This window comes from Mustela erminea, chromosome 12 (genome assembly GCF_009829155.1).
Source record: "Mustela erminea isolate mMusErm1 chromosome 12, mMusErm1.Pri, whole genome shotgun sequence".
Taxonomy (NCBI): Eukaryota; Metazoa; Chordata; class Mammalia; order Carnivora; family Mustelidae; genus Mustela; species Mustela erminea.
Window position 1 is genome coordinate 88,552,990 of NC_045625.1, and position 22,962 is coordinate 88,575,951.

Consider the following 22,962-nt stretch of genomic DNA (forward strand, 5'->3'; position numbering starts at 1 on the left):
GAAAATACTCACTCTTGTGCTTGGGCTGCAACAACTTTCTGCCCAGGTACAACACGACAGCCATCACCACCATGCAGTTAAGGATGGCGCCGACGCGGGACGGGTAGGCAATGACACACAGGCCGAGCACGTCGAAGAAGACCATGTTTCCATGTCGATACTTAGAGGAAGAAGGCAACATATCCGACGTAGCTAGGTATTTAAGAACTGCTAAAATGTTGTCACCTGTTAGTGAAGAAGAGAGAGATAAGAGGGTGAACAGACCACGCACAGTGGAAGGACGGCCGCCAACAGCAAGGGCTCTGCACGCCTCGACCGCACCGCTCTCACCGCACGTCTCAAAGTCTGTGCGCCCACTCTGTGTCCTCTCCACGCACACGCTCGGCCCGCTGGCCTTCACCCTCTCCCTGGCACGCGAACTGTTCTCTGACGCATCCTTTCCTCGCGACTGACAAACCCAAGGGCTGTTTCTTAGTCTAGTCATTTAACATGTACCTTAAATACTGCTCCGGATACCAGAAAGCCAGCGCTGAGCCAAGAGACAAAAGGCCCTCAGGAAGGTCACAGATGCCAAACACATTATGGCATGTGGGTTAAGAATAAGGAATGTCAATTCTGTCTCAACTTAAAACCGGAATACAGATGGGGAGCAGAGGCCCCCAGGACCACACCTGGGCAGCCAATGGAACTGAGAAGTGGAGGCACTTCTGTCTAGATGGTCCCATAAAAGCACCCCCGCCCGTGCCGTTCAGGGCCTGGGAACGGGAGCCAGCTCAACGGGAGAGGCAGCCCACAAGCCAGAGCCGCGGAGGGGGAAGCCGTGAGGGGACTTTCCAAACACAACGTAACACAAGTCTGACTCGGGAGTCCTTGGCCGCAAAGCCGGGGAGCAGGAGAGCCGCTGGCGGGCAGAGCTCGGCACGCCTGGAACGACCGAGGCTGAACCTGAACACAGGAGGAGGAAGCCATGAGCCACAGGGCGATTCTCCCGTGTTCATCCCACCCCTGACTCTCCTGGCTTCCCCGGAGATGCCACACTGCCTTGTCGTGCCACTACTGTCCCTGGCTTCCCCACCAGCCTCCAAACGTGTTTTCCCCAAAAGCTCAGGCTGAGCCTCCTGCCTCGGCTTCACGCTCCCAAAGCGCATTCCCTCCCCCATGCTTCTGTGGATTTCTCAATGCTTCTGATTCCCAAACCCATATTCCTAGTGGGTGCTTCCAGCCGGCTGGTTCACAGACCCCTCCGTCCACGTCGGCCGAGCTGACGGCCTGCTTCCCCTCTCCATGACTGCCCTGAGTGAGGTCACCTTCCCACGTCCCCATCAAGGTCAATGGCACCGCCTTTCCCCAGCCAGCTGGGACTTAGGCTTCACAGCCCGCCGGCCGTCTGGTCAGATCCTGTACAAGTCCCACCCAGACTGCTGTCTGACACCGCTCACCAGCAATCCACACACACGCCCACGCATGCGTGCGTGCACACACACACGCACACGCCCACGCTCTGCTCTTCCTGGAGCACCCTTCTCTTCTGCATGGCACCAAATTCTATCAACTCTGTCATTAGGGTTCCCCACCAGACTCCCCTCTCCTAAACACTCCAGACTTCTCTGGAAAGCATGTTAAGCCCCAGCCCTGGTGTTGTGTTAACACCTGTTTTGTAACCCACTCAACCTGCCCTCACCACCCAAGATGGACCACCATAACTTTCTGCAGCCGGGCACGCTGCCCCAACGCACCCAGTGCCCCCTCCGCCATCTGGCTTCGGTTCTGTACAAGCTCATCACTCAGCCACACCGCATTCACCCTGGGCCCGGTCTCTTCCCAGTGCCCCACAATGAACAGTCCTACGTTCTTAATGGCTAACCTAGACTTCAAGGCTAAAATCCGAGCCCTCATCGGACTCCAAAGCCCACCCAGCTCACGCACGCCGCACACTGCGTCCCTAATGCACAGTCCACAGGGAAATTTGTAGGTTTGTAGGTCAGCCCTAAGACTGCATCTTACCACAGACCAAGAGTCTACGTTTGAATACCAACCTGCTCTCTGAATGGAATCTGTTAGAATTCTGTCTGCGGTGTCATACTTGGTGTGATAAATGTATCCGTTCTCGATAAAAGCTAAGTCAATTCCTAAGACACACAGAAAAAAACAAAGTGTCATTTTGCTCTAAAGAACCACCTTTCTAAAAGAAACAAGATGGGATCGGGAGGGAGACAAACCATAAGAGCCTCTTAATCTCACAAAACAAACTGAGGGTTGCTGGGGGAGAAGGTTAGGGAGAGGGTGGCTGGTTATGGACATTGGGAGGGTATGTGCTGTGGTGAGTGCTGTGTAAACCTGGCGATTCACAGACCTGTACCCCTGGGGCTAATAATACATTATATGTTAATAAAAAATTTAAAATTAACAAAAACCTTTCTTTAAGCCTGTTTAACATATTAAATTCCTAAACGACAAAATGTCAAAGCAGTAGCACCATCGCTGTCCCGTTCATGAATGTCTGACAGCGTCTAGAGCTGCGACACAAAATAACCAGGAACTCCATGTATCAGGGAGACCTCACAAGTCACACAGCGAGGGGCGGGAGGCATACAGCTCAGGAGGCCGGAGAACTCCGCTGTCGACACCCGTGCTGGGCCAGAGCCAAACTCTAACTTCACATCAGCTGTACAAGCCGCCACGGGAGCGAGCCAAGGCAGGCAACAACAAAGCCAAAGACCCTCCAGGATCTCCGGTCACCACTGCGGGGAGCCTAAGGGCTAACCAGCTGTCCCCCGTTCTGCCACTGTGTGGGGAAAGATGACAGGTTCTAGAAAAGGCAAGCAGAATTTAAAAGAAAAGGAAAATATCCGGAAATCAGTTTCAGTGACAGAATACACAACTTTCACGACGGAATGCTCTCTCAGGATACACTGCTGGCTTACAATCCTGCGAAAAAGTAAAACCTGCTTCTACTTAATCGCCACTGGGCTAGAGCCCATGGTGTACACAAAATACCTGGAATGTTCCCAAAATCCCTGTAGATGCGGAAGTCGGTATCTGAAGGAATGATTCCACTCTGGAAGACCTCCTGAGCCACCACGGAAGCAAATGGGTGTTTAGCGGCGGAAACATAGGCCTGGACCAGCCACGGGTTCTCAGGACCTAGAAGGAAACAGGAGAACACAGTCCAAGGTGACACGGCCATATTCTTCACACACCACACACAGTTGCTGCTGTGGCCTGGGGACGCAGCCCAGAGCAGTCTCTTCACCTTGTTTCCTGTGTTTTCTAACGTTTGTTTGATTAGGTGTATATTAACTTTAAGAATGAGAAATTACGGGGCACCTGGGTGGCTCAGTGGGTTAAAGCCTCTGCCTTCAGCTCAGGTCATGATCTCAGGGTCCTGGGATCGAGCCCCGCATCTGGGTCTCTGCTCAGCAGGGAGCCTGCTTCCCCCTTTCTCTCTGCCTGCCTCTCTGCCTACTTGTGATCTCTCTATCAAATAAACAAATAAAATTAAAAAAAAAAATGAGGAATCACTGTCAGAAAACAAAATTATTTTCAATTACAAAATAACAGCACTTCATAAAACTTTAAGATTAAAAATGAAGAACTACCCAAAAGTCCATCATCCTAAGACCACCATTTCACCTTTACATCTTCAGTTGTCTTACAAACATACAGTTGTGTGTACACGATGGAATATTATTCAGCTATTAAAAGGAGGAGGAAATCTTGTCATTTGCAACAGCATGGATAGACCTTGAGCACATCATGCTAAATAAGTCCCACAGAGAAAAAGAAATACCATATAATCTCACCCAAATATAAAATATAAACAAAAGAAAACAATAATCCCAACTCAGAGATACAGAGACAGACTGACAGCTGCCAGAGGTGCAGGCTGGTGCGGGGGGACGGCGGGGCGGGGGGTGCTGACATGGGTGAAGGCGGTTGAAAGGTACGAACTTGCAGTCAACAGCTCAGTCAGTCTGGGGCGCCCGGCTGGCTCCTGTGATGGAGCGGGCAGCTCTGAGTTCCAGCCCCACAGAGGGGCAGAGACTACTTAACACTGAAATCTTTATTTATAAATAAATAAATAGATAAATAAAATAAGTCTTGGGGATGCAAGGTACAGCACAGTGACTGTTAGTAACACTGTACTATACACTGCAGCACTGCTAGAAGAGTAGGTCTTAAAGGCTCTCATCATGAGAAAAAATACTCTGTGACTTATGACGGATGTTAACTAGACCTACTGTGGCGATCATTTTGAAATACACACAAATATTGAATCATCTGCTAAACCCCTGGAACTTAGGAGGGAAAAAAATCATCTTGTATTACTAGAATAAGCTCAACTCAGTTGGAAAACGTTACCTTTTCTGTTTGTGGGGGGGGTGTATATATAGATATACACATACATATACATATACACATGTGTGTGTACATACACACCACACACACACACACACACACACACACTGGTGGATTCAGTTTGCTAATATCTTATTTAGGATTTTCACATCTAGGTACGGCAGTTATCTACCAAAAGTATCTACCAAAGCTGAACACACACATGTTATGCCTAACTCTACTCAGAAGTGTGTCATCACATACATCTCGTAACATTTATGAGAACGCTCATATCAGCACCCCTCTTAAGAGCCAAAACCTACAATCTAACATCACCAGCAGACTGGCTGTTCTTGCCAATGGAAGAGTATTCAGCAATAAAAAAAAGAATAAAGTCCCGCTAAACACAAGACAGATGAATCTTACAGACATGATGTTGAGTAAAAAAGAGACCAGACACAAAAGAAAACATGGTGTGGGAATCAATATACAGAAAGTTCAAACACAGGCGCCTGGGTGGCTCAGTGGGTTAAGCCTCTGCCTTCGGCTCAGGTCATGATCTCAGGGTCCTGGGATCGAGCCCCGCATCGGACTCTGCTCAACGGGGAGCCTGCTTCCCCCTCTCTCTCCTCTCTCTCTGCCTGCCTCTCTGCCTACTTGTGATCTCTCTCTGTGTGTCAAATAAATAAATAAAATCTTTAAAAAAAAAAAAAAGAAAAGGAAAAAAAGTTGAAACACAAACAAAATTAAATCTGTCAAGACCTAAGTCCAGACAGCAGTAACCTTTCACAGGAAAAAGGCTGGGAAGGGTCAGAGGGGCGGATCCGGAGCGCAGACGACACTCTCAATCTTGGTCTGGATTCTGGTTATATGATTATATTGTCGTAAAAATTCATCAGGCTGAACACGCAGAGCTGTGTGCTTTTCTTTTACAATGAAAAATGAAACAAAGACACTTACAATGTCAACACGTATGAAGAAGGTTAAGACCTGGGCACCTGGGTGGCTCGGCTGGTGGCTCAGGTCATGATCTCAGGGTCCCGGGATTGAGCCCACATAGGGCTCCCTGCTCAGCGGGGAGTCGGCCTCTGCTCGTCCCACCCTACTCACGCAGGCGCGCTCCCTCTCAAATAAATAAAATCTTAAGAAAGAAACGAAGAAAGGACGGAGGGAGGGAAAGAAAGACCCATCGGCAGGTAAGAGATGTACAGTTGTCAATGGCCGCTGCCTGCCCTTCAAGCCCCGGAGAGCCAACTCCTGCGCGTCGGCGCCGCAGCCCGGCTCCAGCCTCTCACCGATCGCGCTGAGGCCTACAGTCAAGCCCTGGTACAAAAAGGAAGTCTGGAGAGACCGGGCCGGCAAGTGGGTCAGCTCCCGAGGGAGCTACTCCCCACCGTACAAACAAGGCAAGGGGGCCCTTAGATGAGGAATTACAGAACTGAGGCTTTACTCGGTCGCTACTCATCTTGACAGGTGGCTACTGACACTGTCCCAGCGTTACAGATGAGGAACTAGCAGGAGCAGTTGTGCAACTGGTTCAAGGTTGCTTGCCGAGGGTGTGTGATCTGGGGTCTGACCTTGGGGCGTCTGGCTGGAGCCTGTGCGGGCGCGACAGGAGCCCGGTAAGACCAGGATTTCCACTCCTGGGGAACGCTGCAAGAGCTGCGACCAGAGAAATAAGCAACTGTCCTGAGGGGGCAAATGATTACGTCACCATGAACATAACCAGGCTCCTGGGCGTAGACCTGGGAGGCAGTCGCAATCGTTTGCTCTTATAAAAAGTCAAGAAGGGGCGTCTGGGTGGCTCAGCGGATTGGGCCTCTGCCTTCAGCTCAGGTCATGATCTCAGAGTCCTGGGATCGAGCCCCTCGTTGGGTTCTCTGCTCAGCAGGGAGCCTGCTTCCCCCCACCCCACCTTTGCCTGCTTCTCTGCCTACTTGTGATCTCTGTCAAATAAATAAATAAAATCTTTATTTAAAAAAAAAAAAAGCCAAGGGGCACCTGGGTGGCTCAGTGGGTTAAGCCTCTGCCTTTGGCTCAGGTCATGATCCCAGGGTGCTGGGATCGAGCCCCGCATCAGGCTCTCAGCTCCGCAGGGAGCCTGCTTCCTCCTCTCTCTGCCTGCCTCTTTGCCTACTTGTGATCTTTGTCTATTGAATAAAAAAATAAAATCTTTAAACAAAACAAAAAAGCCAAGAAGACTATGCAGTACTTGGATCAATGTGTCCATGTGCAGTTATTTCTACAGGATAAATTCCTGCAAGTGGCCTTGTCAGACAGAAGGGTCTGCACACGTTTTTTTTTGTTTTGTTTTGTTTTGTTTTTGCACACGTTTTTTTAAAGTGGTACCAATTGCCAAATTGCCCCAAAACGGCATCAGTCTACACTCCCCCATCGCTCTCCAACACTGCCCGCCCCACTAGCACTGGGCATTATCATTCTACTTACTTTCTGCAAATCTAAAGTCTAAAAAATTCACTAAAAAAATAAAAGAGTTTGAATTTACTACTATCTGAATTTATATTTCTTCTGAAATAAAGCCTGACTACTTCGTTTGGCAGTTTCTTAAAAAGTTAAACATAAATTTATCATATGACCTAGGTATCCACCCAAAAGAAAGGAACATATATGTCCACACACAGACTTGCACATAAATGCCCACAGCAACAGTATTCCCGAGAGCCTGGAAGCAGAAATCAATCCTAATGTCCATCAACTGACAAACGGACCAACAAAACGCACTATACCCGGACAGTGGAACATGATTCAGTCACAAGGAGGAGGAAGTACTCACACGTGCTACCACGTATGGAGGAATCTTAGAAAACATCCTATATACTGAAAAAAACCAGACTAGTGAGTGTGTGGCATCTCTTTGGGATGATGAGAAGATTCTAGAATTGATGCAGTGATGGCCACTCAATGCCATCAACAAATCTAAAAACCACTGAGTTTTACTTCAAATGGGTGAATTACATGGTATGTGGCTTCCACCTCAATAAAGCTGTATTCTGGTTTTTTTTGTTTGTTTTTTTCAAGATTTTATTTATTTATTTGACAGAGAGAAATCACAAGTAGTCGGAGAGGCAGGCAGAGAGAGAGAGGAGGAAGCAGGCTCCCTGCTGAGCAGAGAGCCCCATGCGGGGCTCGATCCCAGGACCCTGAGATCATGACCCAAGCCGCCGAAGGCAGCGGCTTAACCCACTGAGCCACCCAGGCGCCCCAAGCTGTGTTCTGTTTTAAATGAATGTGATCTCAAGCAGGTTACAAAACAGTAAATAGAGCAGGATCCCATCTTATAATATATATTAACTCACTCTGCCAATGTGTGTGCACAGAAAAAATCCCAGAAGAGCAGGGACTAAACCATCACACTGGTTTGCTCTGGGGCAGGACATGGGGCACATGTTTCATAAGATAAAAAAAGGACTCTGTGACCCCTTTGCTTTGGGGCTTCTACTCAAGGTTGGTAGTATCGGAGTTTTTCACACGGGACATTTATTAACTGGTTTAATCTGATTTAATTTTAAAAATAATGGGGGCGCCTGGGTGGCTCAGTGGGTTAGAGCCTCTTCTTTCGGCTTAGGTCATGATCTCAGGGTCCTGGGATCAAGCCCTGCATCGGGCTCTCTGCTCAGCATGGAGCCTGCTTCCTCCTCTCTCTCGGCCTGCCTCTCTGCCTACTTGTGATCCCTATCTGTCAAATGAATAAATAAAATCTTTAAAAAAAAAATTTTTTAGGGGCGCCTGGGTGGCTCAGTGGGTTAAAGCCGCTGCTTTCGGCTCGGGTCATGATCCCAGGGTCCTGGGATCGAGTCCCACATCGGGCTTTCTGCCCAGCAGGGAGCCTGCTTCTCTCTCTCTCTCTCTCTCTCTGCCTGCCTCTTCATCTACTTGTGATCTCTCTCTGTCAAATAAATAAATAAAATCTTTAAAAAAATAAATAAAAAATAAATAAAAAAAAAATTTTTAAATAATGGATTTTATAACACCTTTAAACAATTCAAGCAGCCTTGCTGGGTCATGACACAGATCGCCAGTCTGATAAAGTCAGTCATTCTTTCATGCATCCTGACCCTTTTTAGAATTAGGTGGTAATGATTATTCCAGTCACTGAAAACTCCCCGGGTGAATGTTTCTCTCTGAAGGGACAATGTAACACGAGTGAGTACTAATGGTTTTAACCAAGACGTTTCCAGAACAGGACAAGTGCCTGTTTACGAAACTGAGGACAGGCCAACCTAGCAGGACTCCACACCCCAGAGGCTTTATCCCTCTGCAGTCACAAGTAGAAGCCGCGCTGAATTGGAAAGCCCTCCACGCAAGGAAGCCACTGTTTAGGGAACAGTGGCACAGTGAAGGGAGAGCCTGAGGAAGGTGCTGGAACGTCAGAACGAGCCCAGGAAGCTGTCCCGTATGTGGTTCAGCCTTAGGAACAAGCTACCAAAACCTACAGGGAAAACATGGAGTAAAAACTCAGAAAAGGGGGGACACATTCTCTCCAAATCTTCTGCAGGATGCCCTCCCGAAAAAATTAATTCTGAAGCGTGAGGATTTTATTTTCGAATGAGTGAAACGTTTGAACTGTATGTACAGTTAACGCTTAGAACACGGGTTTGAACTGTGCCAGTCCACTCCCATGAAGATTTTTTTCAATAACTATGTGTAATACTGGAAGTGTATTTTCTCTTGTGATTTTCCTAAGAACATTGTCTTTTCTCTAGCTCACTCTGTTAAGGGTTAAAATACACAATACATCCAACGTGCAAATCTGTGCTGAATGACTGCTCATTATCAGTAAGGCTTCCAGTTTATGGTAGACCAGTAGTTGGGTTTTTGGGGAGTCAAGAGTTAGACACAGGGGCACCTGGGGGGCTCAGTGGGTTAAAGCCTCTGCCTTCGGCTCAGGTCATGATCCCAGGGTTCTGGGATCAAGCCCCGCATCCGGCTCTCTGCTCGGTGGGGAGACTGCTTCCTCCTCTCTCTCTCTCTCTCTCTCTCTCTGCCTGCCTCTCTGCCTACTTGTGATCTCTGTCTGTCAAATAAATAAATTTTAAAAATCTTAAGGAAAAAAAGAAGAGTTACACACAGATTTTCAACCATTCAGGGGACCAGCGCCCCAACTCCTGCGCTGTCTCAGGGGAAACTGTATATCTCTAATTAGTAACAACTGTTCTTCACTTTCACTATTGACGTCACCAAATGCAATGCAAAATGTAAATAATACAGAGAGGTAAAAAGAGTGTAAGTAAAGCAGTAATGACAATTCTGGTTTTAAATTCATGAAGCAACGGAGAGTTCAAGGTGGCTTTTCACATTTAGCCCCCTCCTCTGCCCCAGGGACACCTACCCCGGCAACACTCACCAGCCAGCAGGGACTGTCACTGGAGTCTGTCTGCATCTTTCCAGAGAACACGTCTAACATGTATGCAGGTGTGTAACATCTATGTAAAACTACCCACACTTAGTAAAAAGATCATGGACTGTAGGCTAGGCACACCCAGCAGAAGTGGGTCCTCGATAAATGTGAACGAAGACATTAACTTGGATCTAGAGCTAACTGACCCGAGGGAAACCTCAGGTTTTAACCTCTCTGGACTACACACGTGTAAAATTCACTTCTATACAAGCACAGAACACACGTGTGTTCATATAGATGCACAGAATAAATTCAGGAGAGGTACAGGCTACACCTCAGGACTGGTTTTGATCTGGGTCCTAGGAGTCCAGGGCAAACTGGACTGAGCACTTCACACAGAGCACCCCCCCCCCAGGAGGGAAGACGCACAGACACGCTCCTGCCCGTGCGGGGCCCTGACATTTTCACTGGAGGACAGACATGGCGTCAGCTCTGCTTGCAGAATTTCCTCTTGCTGCTTTTTGATCCGGTGGTCGTTCCATCCCATAACCCCCCTATTCTGACTAAACCCCAGAGCAGGAGGGCACGGGTAATAGTGTGGCCTCTACTGAGCCCCACAGAGGTCAGCGCCAGCTTCCCACAGGTTAGGTGAGGCGTGAGAGCAAGCAGAAAGGTCAGAGAGGCAGAAGGAAAGGAGCACATCCTTCTCATCTCATGACCTTGAGATTCTCAGAGGTCAGCTGACGTAAAACGTATGTCCATTCTGAAGGGTAAATGTCTAAAGTAAGTTGGAGAATATTAAAACACCGTACTGTTTAAGGTATGTATAAAGACATGCTTAGCACATCTCCCCCGACACCGGGTCTGTAAAGGGCACTAAACAGCTCCCCTATCAGCTAACTTCTTCTAGCCCATCTCGGGCCCCCCATTACAGAACTTATACCAAATGCTCTGTGTCTGGGTAAAGCACACTGTGCACATTTCTAACACACGGAGGAAAATGATGTGCAACTTCCCACATGAGAGTCTAGGAAGCCCAGAACTTTGAATTCTGTTAAAAAACACAACAAATGACCCTCACTGACTTAATGGGCGCTATCCTCGTGCCCCATCATCTCCTTACCCTTCGGAAGGATTACTTGTCAAATTAAAAATATTTCTCTGGCTGATGAAGTATTACTGAATTCAGTGAGATTCAAATTAATTCAATGATCGACTTAAAGCCCCTTAACCAGAAGCGTATTTTCTCATTTAACTCATGAAACAGTTGTCACTGAGTATTACTTAGATCATGATCACCCGTAACAGACAGAACAACGTCCTCCGCCTACATGACAATCTGGTTCGTGGTTACGAGGAAGGGCTGCGAGCCTAGGCGGCCTAGGTTCCATCCCACTGCGACTTTTCCCAACTATGCGGCCTCACGAACATTGTGATGTCTCCTGGCTCGGTCTTCCCATGCGAAGTGACAGTCGTGACAGGACTCAGCCTTGAGGCTGCTCTGAGGACTACGTGACTTAGTACACAGACAATGCTCTGAACAACACTTGGCGCATAATAAGTGCAATGCAAGTGTCAGGTGCTATCACATCATCTTGTTAAAAATGCCAACAACGACCAAGCAAAAGTATCCCGTGCTTTACAAAGGTTTGTTTCACCAGAGAGATTAAGTCCGAGAAGCTTCCAGTTTCATAAAAATAAGAACTGCATGCAAAGATAGGAAAATGTGAAACTCAGGCTCACGTACCTGTTTGGAACACCAGCTCCTTCCCTCCCACGCCCGCCGCCTCCAGGTTAATAAATGCGCGAATCAGGCTGGCCCAGGGGTGCTGAGTTATGAAACCGTGACTGGCCTGAGTAAGAAGGGAATAAAACAAATATAGGTTAAACAACCTTAAATTATCGAAGCCTTTATTTTGCTTATTTTAAAGACAGAGTGTCTCTGCTGATAAGGGGAAGAACGGGAAAAATATTTTTTTTCGAAGGTAGGATCTCAAGACACGTGTCTGCTTCTCCACGCCTGACGGCTGCGAGCGTCTGCTGAGTGGAAAGTCACCATCCCGGAAGGCAGCCTGATACCCCTGAGCAGAGCCCGGCACCGTCAGCAAGCGTGAGGCTGGGCCAGTGACAGAGCAGAAAGGACGAGCCTCGGGCTCGGGTGTTCACACTGCGTGCCGCTCTCAAAACAGCTCTGGAACTCCGGGGTCCCAGAAACCGCGAGGTGGTTAACTGTGCCCTCACAGAGCCCTTTTATGAATCAAACACTGACAAGATGATCTGTGGCGAGTTCTCAAATGCTGCCCGTGGGTCCGCAGGGGCTGTGGGGTTTTTGAGGCCCTGCCGGGCACAACGTTATTGTTACGTGATACTACTGTGTGACCTACACAAATGAATAATCCAAGTGTGGGTTAGTATTATTACTATACTCTTTGTTATTACTCAAATCTAGTACCTCCAAGAGTAAAATCTCACCTGTAGGACATTTTCCTCAGCACCATTAAAGAGAAATATGACAGCATGATGTAAGGCTTCTGAAGACACGGACAAGACACGAAGGACCTCCAGCATCACTGAACAGCTAACGGCATCATCGCTGGCACCTTTAAATCAGAAAACGAGATTGCTCCTCAGATTTTAAAACTCTTAGAGGATGAAGCGGTGCCTGGGTGGCTCAGTCGGTTAAGCATCTGCCTTCAGCCCAGGGTCCTGGGATCGAGCCCCGCATCAGGCTCCCTGTGCAGTGGGGAGTCGGCTTCTCCCTCTCCCTCTGCTGCTCATGCTCTCGCTTCTAAGTAAATAAAATCTTTGAAACTAAAAAAAAAACCAAAAAACAAAAAAATTTAAAAAACAAAAAAAAACCTTTTACAGGATGAACCATCATGGCTACGAATGGGTTTTTCTCATCAAGAAAGCTCCACAGTGTGGCTCAGTCAGTTGAGTGTCCAACTCTTGATCTCAGCTCAGGTTCTGATCTCAGGGTCAGGAGTTCTAGCCTTGCGCTGGGCTCCATGCGGGGCGTGGAGCCTACTTCCCACAGAAAAGCACCGCGGTGGCTGCAAGACCAGAAGCATGGCTGTCGGTCAGCTCGACCCCGCCTCACTCCACAGGGCTGGGACCGTCGTCTGGTTGACCTGCCGGCCTGTGTGGGACCACGCCTGCCCCGAATGTCACTCAACTCACATCTGTTCAATCAGCAGCCAGGAGGGACCTCACTTACTACTGAAGAGTGGCATGCTCGTCACCCCGGGGCAATGTGCTCCATTCCCTCTCCTCGGGCCATGTCCTCCACAGTAACCTCACGTCTGGTGCTCTGGCTTCCGGCGTCGTCCCTGTCACCTCTGTGCCTTTCCTGCCGCAATCCCAAAGCCGCACTTCCCTCCACACTGACGGAGGGGGGGGGGGGGGTTCACATTTTTTAAAGTTCATGTCATGAAAGGGATTAGGTGACAAACAAGTACAAAACGGCCCGGGTTAGTACGACACAGGAACGGGTGCCAGCGACCTGAACAGCACCCGTACTACCGGCAGCGAGAAAGCGAAGGCCCTCGTCAGACCGCTTCCCTTCAGCCGGATTCAGAAACTTCACAGATTAAAGATGATTATAAAGATGACTTTCATACCTTGATTTCTTTTTTTTTTAAACACTTGAAGAGGTAAAGGAACTGACCGGACAATTGATGATATTGAGTATTTTAGGTGAGGTAATTCATGGTCTTATGACTATGTCCAGGAAGAATCCTTACCCTTCAGTGATACCGACTGAAATAGAGAGAAATCAGTATGGCTGAGATCTGCTTCAAAATAGCTAGCCAAGGGGCGCCTGGGTGGCTCAGCGGGTTAAAGCCTCTGCCTTTGCTCAGGTCATGATCCCAGGGTCCCGGGGTCGAGCCCCGCATCCGGCTCTCTGCTCTGCAGGGAGCCTGCTTCCTCCTCTCTCTCTGCCTGCCTCTCTGCCCACTTGTGATCTCTGCCTGTCAAATAAATAAATAAAATCTTTAAAAAAAAAAATAGCTAGCCAAGGGTACAGGGGCGCGGAGAGAAAAGAAGAACAGGCCTTTGAAGTTGGGTGGTGAGTACACCGTTGTCAAACAATTCTGCTCTTGTACAATTTGAAATCTAACATATTAAAAAGTTTCAAGTTTAAGTAAACAAGACACAGAAATAACCCAGGCCAAGAACATTTCTGGGTTTACACACTGGGAGGCAGGGTGCTGCAGAATTTAGAGTGAGTTTCAGGGCAAGAAACACCTGGAAGTAAATTCTAGCTGTCACTTACCCTACAATTTCCTGGTCTGGAGATCAAGGCTAATGACAGTTACCTCACAGGCGTGTTATGAGAATTTTAAGGACACAGGAACCACATCCAGTACTAAATTGTTCCTTCTGGGGACGCCTGGGTGGCTCAGTGGGTTAAGCCTCTGCTTTCAACTCAGGTCATCATCTTGGGGTCCTGGGATCGAGCCCCACATCAGGCTCTCTGCTCAGCGGGGAATCTGCTTCTCCCTCTTTCTCTGCCTGCCTCTCTGCCTACTTGTGATCTTTGTCAAATAAGTAAATCAAATCTTTAAAAAATAAATAAATAAAAATAAATTGTTCCTTCTCTTCACAATTTTTTTTAAGATTTTATTTATTTATTTGACAGACAGAGATCACAAGTAGGCAGAGAGGCAGGCAGAGAGAGAGAGAGGGAAGCAGGCTCCCTGCTGAGCAGAGAGCCCGATACGGGACTCAATCCCAGGACCCTGAGATCATGACCTGAGCCAAAGGCAGTGGCTTAACCCACTGAGCCACCCAGGCGCCCCTTCTCTTCACAAATTTAAGAAACACTCTGAAACCAGCTAACATGCTTACTCCAGCACTGGTAAATTCCAGACCCACTTCCTACTCAAGAAGAAACGAATTAGCCATCCCTGTCTTTGTAGGGTCACTAGATTATATTTTAAATCAAAGTGAAACAAAGTAATCATTATCTAATTACTATGGAGCAGAAAGTCCACACACTATCAATAAAAAGTAACAGCTTCTGGCACCCCAAGGAAATGACTGTTTTTTAACTTTGAGACTGAGTTACTTCAATGTAAAGAGCACACACTGAAATGTTTATTCAAAGTGAAAAAAAGGAAAACTCAAAGAAATACCTCTAGGGTTGATTAAAAAGTTAACCTGTCCACTTACCTTCCTTTAATGGCTCTGGCATCTGAGAATGGGACTAGAGAAGATTGCATCTTGGGGGAGTGGGGGGGGTACAGAGGGACAGAAGGAGAGGAAGAGAGAGAATCCCAAGTAGGCTCCAAGCCCAGGGCTGAGCCTGACATGGGGCTTGATCTCACGACCTTGAGCTCATGACCTGAGTTGAAATCAAGAGTCAGATGCTTAACGGACTGAGCCAGCCGGGGCTCCCCGATTAGATACCTCTCAGAAAGGGAAGGAAAGTTCGAGGACCGCATCTCTAAGGGCAGGCGGTACGCCAACCTCACTTTCAGTGAGAATTAACCCTGAAATTGAAACCACCCCTGAAATAATTCACTCTCGTCTACCAATACCCTAGAGCTATGCAGCAAACCCAAGAAGACATTTAAGGCCTTTCTGTGGGTAACATTACTCCCAAGTGGTATATCAGTTCCTAAAGTTCCCGATACGCTGCTGAGGAGAGCTAAAAGAGAGAAAGAAAGAAAAAAAAAACGCATCTCCGTGTTTCACTTAGTCCGTCCACTGAAAGGATACAGTTGATGGTCTCTTTCATGATTGCCGTCTTCAGCTATTTCTATTTATTTTCAACTGTCTGGACAATTGGTAATTGACAGAAATTTCCTTGAAATTGTTGGCTAGGTATTCTTATAAAATTTTAATTAAAAATGGGTTCCAATGACCCATAAAACCGCTGTCATTTCCATGTATGTGATTTGTAACATCTGGCACTATGATTCTGAGACTTGCATCACATCTTTCCTTTCTAATGCTCTTCAATAACCACAGTGTTCATCTGTCCCATCCAAGAATTTAAGCACTGTAATAGGGGAGTGTGGGGGTGGCGCTTAATTTACAGGTTCTTTGAAGTAGGCATAAAGAGTACTGGTTTCCCTAAGCACACACAAAGGTATTTCTGACTTTATAAAACAGAGGTTTGTACACGGATACTTGAAAAAGAATGCTACATTCTAAGTGTAATTGGCAGTCTTTGTGATGAGAGACATCCTAGTACGAATCATTTTATCAATTTTTTTATCTTTTATACAACTCGGAATGCTCATATGAGCCTGCTAGAAGTTCAAGCAATTCAGAAATATTACTATCAAGTAACAGTGGGAAAAAAATATTTTTCATGCCACGGAAGTCCTACTATCTCCATTTACAGACCAGAAACCAAGCAAAGAAGAGGTGAGGTAGTCTGCCAAAAAGAACATTAACTACCCGCTAATACTCTCCTTCCTTTAAACGCAGCTCAAAGAACTGACGGGCTAGAAGGCGCAGCATCTGGTGCTACCTCCATCTCTGATCAGTGGTGACCGCCTGCGTTTACTCCTGTGACAAAAGACCGGGTGGAACAGATGCCACCTGGGCTCCTCCAGTTCCCAGATATCATGATTCCATTATAAAAAGCTACTGCTTTCTATTCAACCCTACTTAAAATCTAACTACTGAAAACCTCTCTCATGAATCTTATTTTTAAAAATACAAGTCCAATTTAGGGAATGCTCATTCATTCTACAAGTATTTATCGTGTCAGGCACCAACCTAAACATCAAGTATTCTATTTTGCCAAACTATTTTCAGGGCAAGATTTATGGATTCAGGAGATATTCTCAGAGGACGGCATCCCCAGTGAACCAAAATCCTCCCTTTACCGGTCGCAGACACTGCCAGGAGAGCTGTCCTCCAAACCCTGCATTCCCTGAAGGCAAAACAGTTCCTTCACCCCAAATGCATAAAGCCTTGTACAACATCTAGCTGACTAAACACTTCAACTGGAAGAACCTGACCCCGGGACACAGGAACACAGGGACACGACCGGCAATGCCGACTGCTGAGGCAGCTGCCATCGACCAGAAACATTCCATGTCCTGTCACTGCGCTGCTGGCGTGGACGCTCAGAACCTCAAGCAAGCAAGCACTTGAGCCACTAGCCAGGCTCTGGATCTTCAACAAAACGTTAGGATTCTAACTGTCTTGAACAAGTGCCCACGCAGCTTGGGGTTAATAAGCTTTCTGGGCTGACCGACGCGCAACTCCAACAGCCCTAAAGACCAGGTCCGTACCTGGCGAGTTTGCCACGGAGTCAAAATGACAGTTCGCCAGGACCGCGTGCTGGGCTCCGTCCCTGGGCTCCAGCTTCACCACGACGTTGGTGATGTTGTCGTAGTAGCTTGTAAAACCTCCCAAGAAGTCAATGCTAAAGGAGCCTGTGGGCCGCTGTACATCCACTGAAATCCTGTGAAGGCTGTTGCTCTGAGCTTCAATCAGTTTAATCTGTTCCAAAAGGTAACGGACCGTCACGATTTCGTTTTCTGGACTTCCTGTGGTCCTGGGGCCGATGGATGTTATGTGTTCAAGATAATCTCTGGAAGCAACCAAAAGGATGACGGTGACAAGGAGCACTGGGCTTAGAACTAGGGCTTGACGCAAGGCAAATTTTTCCTGTAAGCCCTCCCCCCCTCCCCAGCACAAACAAGTCCTTTGATTTCTCACATTAAAAAGGCTGACTTTTATTACTTCAGGTACCCTGTGAAAATCACTTGTAAGTTTCCATCATTTTATTTTGCCTCTGGTGAGCTCCTCCCTTCTGAGTTTTCTCCACTCACTCCACTCCCCAATTCTCGCTGTCTCCATACCAAATCAACACAAAGACCAGGAATTCTGTTCTGAACATGCAGTCTCTTTAAGGCTGGACAGACAGAACCCAGCTTCATGGGACCACACTCTGGAGGGTTACTGATTCTCAAGCCAATGAGCAAAGACAATTAATGAGAGAGGTTGAATAAGAAAGGAAAACTTTTGATCGTTTAGAATGTACGCAGCCCCCTCAGTGCACACTAGGCCTACTACCTTCGATTCAGACCAAAGCCAACCCTACCCCTAAAACAAACTAACAAACAAAAAAAAATGTGTTGTCTTTTCACTGCATTCCAAATGGGCAAAAAGGGAGCGGGGGAGGTGTGTTCCAGAAAGTCCTTAAGAAAATAAGCTTCCAGCACTTTGTAGTCAAAAGTTTTTTAAAACACAGTGACTTGAAAATTCGGCTAGCTTAAGACTTTAGGAACTTTGATATACTTGGCGTTACAATACCTTTGACTTTAATCGCCTCCCCTAGCATGCTCAAAGGTCTCTGTTCTTTAAAACAACAAACCAGAAAAGAAACCACCAAATCTCACACACCAGGGGCCCAAGGACAAACTTCAGGAATCTGAGAACTCTGAAACTGCAAAACTCTGAATGCACAGTCGTTCAGAAAAAGCCTCCATGGCTTACAGGTATGAGGACCGTGACCCCCAAGAAGAGCACTGCCTTATCCCCCTACACCCAATTTGTAAAACGGCCTAGATACACAAATGGCACCCCCCATTTCATTTGGAAAGCAGGAGTAGTAAAAAGTGGAAGTGCTCCCGAAGATGTGGGACGACTACCAACCCTTCAAGCGCAAGTGGGGCAGAACGGAGGCGGACAAGCAAGCGCAATCCGCAACCCCCCCCCACCACCACCCCCCCAGCCCGGGCACCTCCCCGGCTCCCAGCCGCACCACCGGCTTCACAGGGGGGCAAGGCACCCGTAAGCAGGGACTCCGGGGCAGGGACGCACGGGGGCCCGCCCGGCCGCCGAGCCCGGGCGATCCCGCGGGGGCGGCCGCACGCAGGTGCTGCAGCCCCAGGGCCCGGCCGCAACCGCAGAGGGACGCGTGGGCCGGGCGGGAGCGGCGGGTACCTGGCTTGGCGAGCGTCGAACTCCCCGTGGCGGCCGGCGGCCCCGCGCAGCACGAGCTGCTGCAGTGAGAGCTGCACGAGCGCCCGCAGCACAAGCAGGTAGAGCGCCAGCCCCAGCGCGGCGCGCGCCTCGGACAGCCCGGTCCCCGAGCCCCGGCTCGCGCCGCCGCCGCCCCCCGCGCTCCGCTTCCGCGTCCTCGCGCCGCCGCCGCACGCGTCCGCCGGGGGCTCGGGCGCCGGGGCCGCTCTCCCTGGCTGGGGCGCGGCCGCCGGGCCCTCCCGGCGCTCCCCTCCAACGCGGTGCCGCCTCACGGCCGCCGACTCCAAGCCCCACTCCATGGCCACGAGCTTCGGCCGCCAGCCCCACCGACCGTTCCGGCCCGCGCCGGCCCCGGAGCTCCGCGGCCGCTGCAGCGCCCCCTAGTGAGCGGACGGAGCCTGCGGAGGGCCAAACTTCTTCTGATTGGCCCGGCCTGCGCGCGCCAGCCCCGGGGCAGGTCGGCGGCGGGCACCGCGGCGGGCCGGCCCACGGGTGGGCGTGACGGCTGTGCCTCCTGCGGCAGAGCTGCCCTTCCCGGGGTGGGACGGAGCTTTCCACGCGGAAGGGTACCCAGAAACCTGGCCACGCGAGGTTCTAAAAGGACGCGCGTGGTGCCCCGGGCGGATTCCGAGCACGGCGGCCCCGCCTTCACAAGGGGCCACAGAGCGGGAAGAGTAGGCTCCCGGCTCCTAAAATTAGATCCGGGGCTGCGCAGAGGAGCCCAGCCTGCGGCCCCACACGCGCCGTCCCAGCACGCATCTTCCTAAGCATGTGAGGAACCAGTCCTCTCATGGTCCCCGTTTGACAGATGGAGGACAACCAGCGCTCCCTCTTACCGAGCATCAGCCGCGAGCCAGGCCCTGCGCTCAGGGCTTTCATGCGTCATCGCGTTTGAGTCTCACAAGAACCCCGAAAAGATTTTTGTTCTTACTGAATAGCCCAGAAACCTAACGGGTAACAGATGAAGAACTTAGATCCAGTTTGGTGGGACGACCCCCCCCCCCCCACACACACACACACAAAAACCAGCAAACCAGCATTCTGGCCCACTGCTGTGTCTGGCACTCTGGAAAGGAAGGTTCGGGAAAGCTGTCGCTCTCTCCCAGTCTCTCGGAGGTGTAACCTTGGTTTTAGTGTAGATACTAGGGGTCACCTGCTGACGCCCTGAGCCTCCCTGCCTCCAAGCTGTGTGTGTCCACCATGGAGTTGCTGCAGTTCCAAGACCGTGAACCTGGAGGCCAGCTAGGGAGGGACACGGCACCCCCGGGGCTGCTCCTGGCCAGAGCTCGGGGCCACCTGAAACCAGGACACTCCTTCTTCCCAGCTCTCCCGACACACAGTCCTCTTTCACTGTCCCTCCTGCTGCCATCTTTCCTTCTACAGTAGGATCCTCTCACCTGCTGTTCGAGGTGCTCGGAGGGTTCGTCCCTCCCTTTATTGCCTAGTCACCTTCTCTTCCTCCTCCAGACCTCAGCTCCAGCGGCACTTCCTCAAGCAGAAATCTCCTAAACTAAGGAAGCCAGCTTCCCCTATTTGTAGGGTCTCACAGCACCATGGACGCATATTATTATTGACCATCTTTCCCGTGAGACTGTAAGCTCCATGAAAGCAGGAACCATGTCTGGCTTTGCTCGCCATTTTATTCCTCCTCTTAATCCCAACTGGGAAATAGTAAGTCGTCTGTAAATATTTCTTGAGCCGTAAAATGAAAGTTTATGGCGGCAGCATCATTGTAACAAAGATCCTTTTTAGCCCATGAGGTCCGTGAGACCAAAGACAATGTCTACCTGGTTTATTCATCACTGTGTCCCCAGGGCTTATGTCTCTGGCTAGCCCATGACTGGCACCTAAAACATACTTACAGAATGTTACAGAATGAGCAAATGAATATATATTGTCTTTTATAAGAACCAGCTTTTTTGCTATTCTCTTTCGAAAAAATCTCTACCTTTGAAAGATAAGACCTCAGAAACAGTTCTGTTCACTGTAGTGTAACAAGATGTAGAGCTCACTCATTCTTAGGGGAAGGGCATGCATGTCCCATGGTCTTTTAAGCTTTAGTATTTTATGCTGTCACTTTCTAGGCTGGGGGGTATCAGAAAACCTAAGGATAAGTTGTGCCCCTAGAAGCTGTGCTAGTGGTTAAGTCATATGAGCTCTCTTTTTCGGGATGGATAATGTGTGCTAAGCATCTCTGATGACCTTCCATGGAAGGCAGTACACCAGAGCAGAAAGGAGCCCGGCTGTTGGAGTCAGATCCGAGATCCTGAATTGGATCCCTTTGATAAATATGTCATCCTGTGAGTTTACAGTCTCAGGATCCTTATCTGTGACAACAGAGATAATATCTGCCTTAAAGGGCTTTAGTGAGGATTAATCAGCTAATACTTAATGAAAGATCCTCATGCATAAGTCTCATTAATTAATGTTTTCTGGAATGTTGCTGCTTATACAGACTTTTGCAGATGGGAATAAAGACCATCTCCCATTGTGATCATCATAGGGCCCTAGATGGCACACATTTTTACAGCTGGGTGCTTGGACGACAGCTTTTCTCTAGACTTGTGTCAACTATGGTATTCACATTTGAGTATTTTTAAGCTACCAACCACTGCATATCTACTCTGTCAGATACCAACCAAGGTGAGGAAACATAGCAAAGGACAAATCAGTATTTCTGCCTTCACAGAGGATACATTCTAGTTGGGAGAGAAAATAAACAAGAGGGTGTATATTTATGGGTGAAGAAAATGTCACATAAACTGCTATAAAGAAAAATAAAGCAGAGAATTGAGTGACCTGGTCTGGTTTTTTTTTTTTTTTTTCTTTTTATAAGTTGAGGAATCAAGGAGGAGCTCTCGGAGATGACACGTAAGGTGACCCGAATGAACCAAGGAATGGGTGGGCCATAAGGGCCTGAGGAGAGAATGTTCTAGATAGAGGGAAATGAATCGGGGTGTTCAGAAGCAATGCTGCCTAGGGCATGTGGCTCCAAGCAGACTGAGCAAGTGGGGCTGTGATGGAGGGGGTGGTCAGAGAAGCGGGCAGGGGCCCGTGCAGGAGGGCCTCCTGAGCCACACCAAGGACTCTGGGGTGGTTCTGAGCTGTGAAGCGGCCATAGGCTAGGTGATGTGTTGTAATCCTGCTCAGAGTCTCCATACCAAGCAAAGCAGCACCCTGGCCACGCCTAGATCATGGAAGCTAACAGGAGACTTGGCTAATGTCTGGCCTTTGAAGTGTTTGAAGCCACTGAGCTGTATTTTTGTTTGCGTGGGTTGTAGACCACAGTGCACACAACATATGCCCTAGTTCCCACAGATCAGATTGTTGATGGGGGTGGAATGAGACTGGAAAGGCTCCGGAAGCTCTATCTGGTAACCTACGGATAACAAGTTGACTCACTTCATCCCACTTCACAGACAAGTGACAGAGTGAGAGTCTGACCAGCCTACAGGCACCAAGATGTCCCAAGTCCCTTCTGTTTTGCCATCTCTTGGTATTTTCTAGTAAGCTAGCCAAGTTGAGTGAAAGGCCGTGCAGGCTGTCAGTATTCAGAGGAAACGCCAGTCCCTATCTTCCACCGAGGTCACCTCAGAGCCGATGTGCCCCCTTCTTTGGAAGAGGTGCTACCAGGGCACCTCTCAGTCTCCAGGACTGAGGCCGGCAGAGGGTGCCTTTGACTTCACACTATAGTGACAGTAAAATTAGGGGCGGCCCGAGCCAAGAGGTGAGAAGAGAATCCAAACCAGCTGCAGAAGACAAATGGACTGAGAAAACTGGCTCTTTTGGGGATTTAAAAAAAAAAAATTAAATTAGAGTCTTACACCATATTACATACCCAAAAAGAAAAATAAAGTAAAATTCAGAATTAAATATAAATGTTTTAACTGATAAGAAATAAGGTAGGGGTGCCCAGGTGACTCAGCCCCTTCAGTGTCTGACTCTTGGTTTCTGCTCAGGTCATGATCTCAGGGTCCTGGGATCAAGCTCCATGTCAGGCTCCCCACTTAGCCTGAAGTCTGTTTGGGATTCTCTCTCTCCCTCTGCCCCTCTTCCCTCAAATAAATAAATCTTTAATAATCTTTTAATAGGGGCGCCTGGGTGGCTCAGTGGATTAAGCCACTGCCTTCAGCTCAGGTCGTGATCTCAGGATCCTGGGATCGAGTCCTGCACCGGGCTCTCTGTTCAGCGGGGAGCCTGCTTCCTCCTCTCTCTCTCTCTCTCTCTCTCAATCTGCTTGCCTCTCTGCCTACTTGTGATCTCTATCTGTCAAATAAATAAATAAAATCTTTAAAATAATAATAATCTTT

General features: G+C 48.7%; 1 protein-coding gene across 3 annotated transcripts in view; it reads right to left on the reverse strand.

Annotated features, from left to right (window-relative positions):
- ERMP1 (endoplasmic reticulum metallopeptidase 1) overlaps nucleotides 1-19,057 on the reverse strand; it is a 42,799-nt gene extending 23,742 nt beyond the window's left edge. Inside the window, exons 1-7 of one of the 3 annotated variants that reach the window (XM_032307526.1) lie at nucleotides 18,614-19,052; nucleotides 16,954-17,255; nucleotides 12,170-12,297; nucleotides 11,445-11,550; nucleotides 2,998-3,144; nucleotides 2,037-2,129; nucleotides 13-225 (exon numbers count right to left, since the gene is read on the reverse strand). In XM_032307526.1, the coding sequence (XP_032163417.1) occupies nucleotides 13-225; nucleotides 2,037-2,129; nucleotides 2,998-3,144; nucleotides 11,445-11,550; nucleotides 12,170-12,297; nucleotides 16,954-17,255; nucleotides 18,614-18,951 (1,327 nt within the window). In that variant the 5' untranslated portion in view covers nucleotides 18,952-19,052. Of the gene's footprint in view, nucleotides 1-12; nucleotides 226-2,036; nucleotides 2,130-2,997; nucleotides 3,145-11,444; nucleotides 11,551-12,169; nucleotides 12,298-16,953; nucleotides 17,256-18,458; nucleotides 18,590-18,613 lie in introns of those variants that run through there. The other 2 variants (XM_032307528.1, XM_032307527.1) reach the window with 2 other exon arrangements.
- Between the last annotated feature and the right edge of the window lie 3,905 nt (nucleotides 19,058-22,962).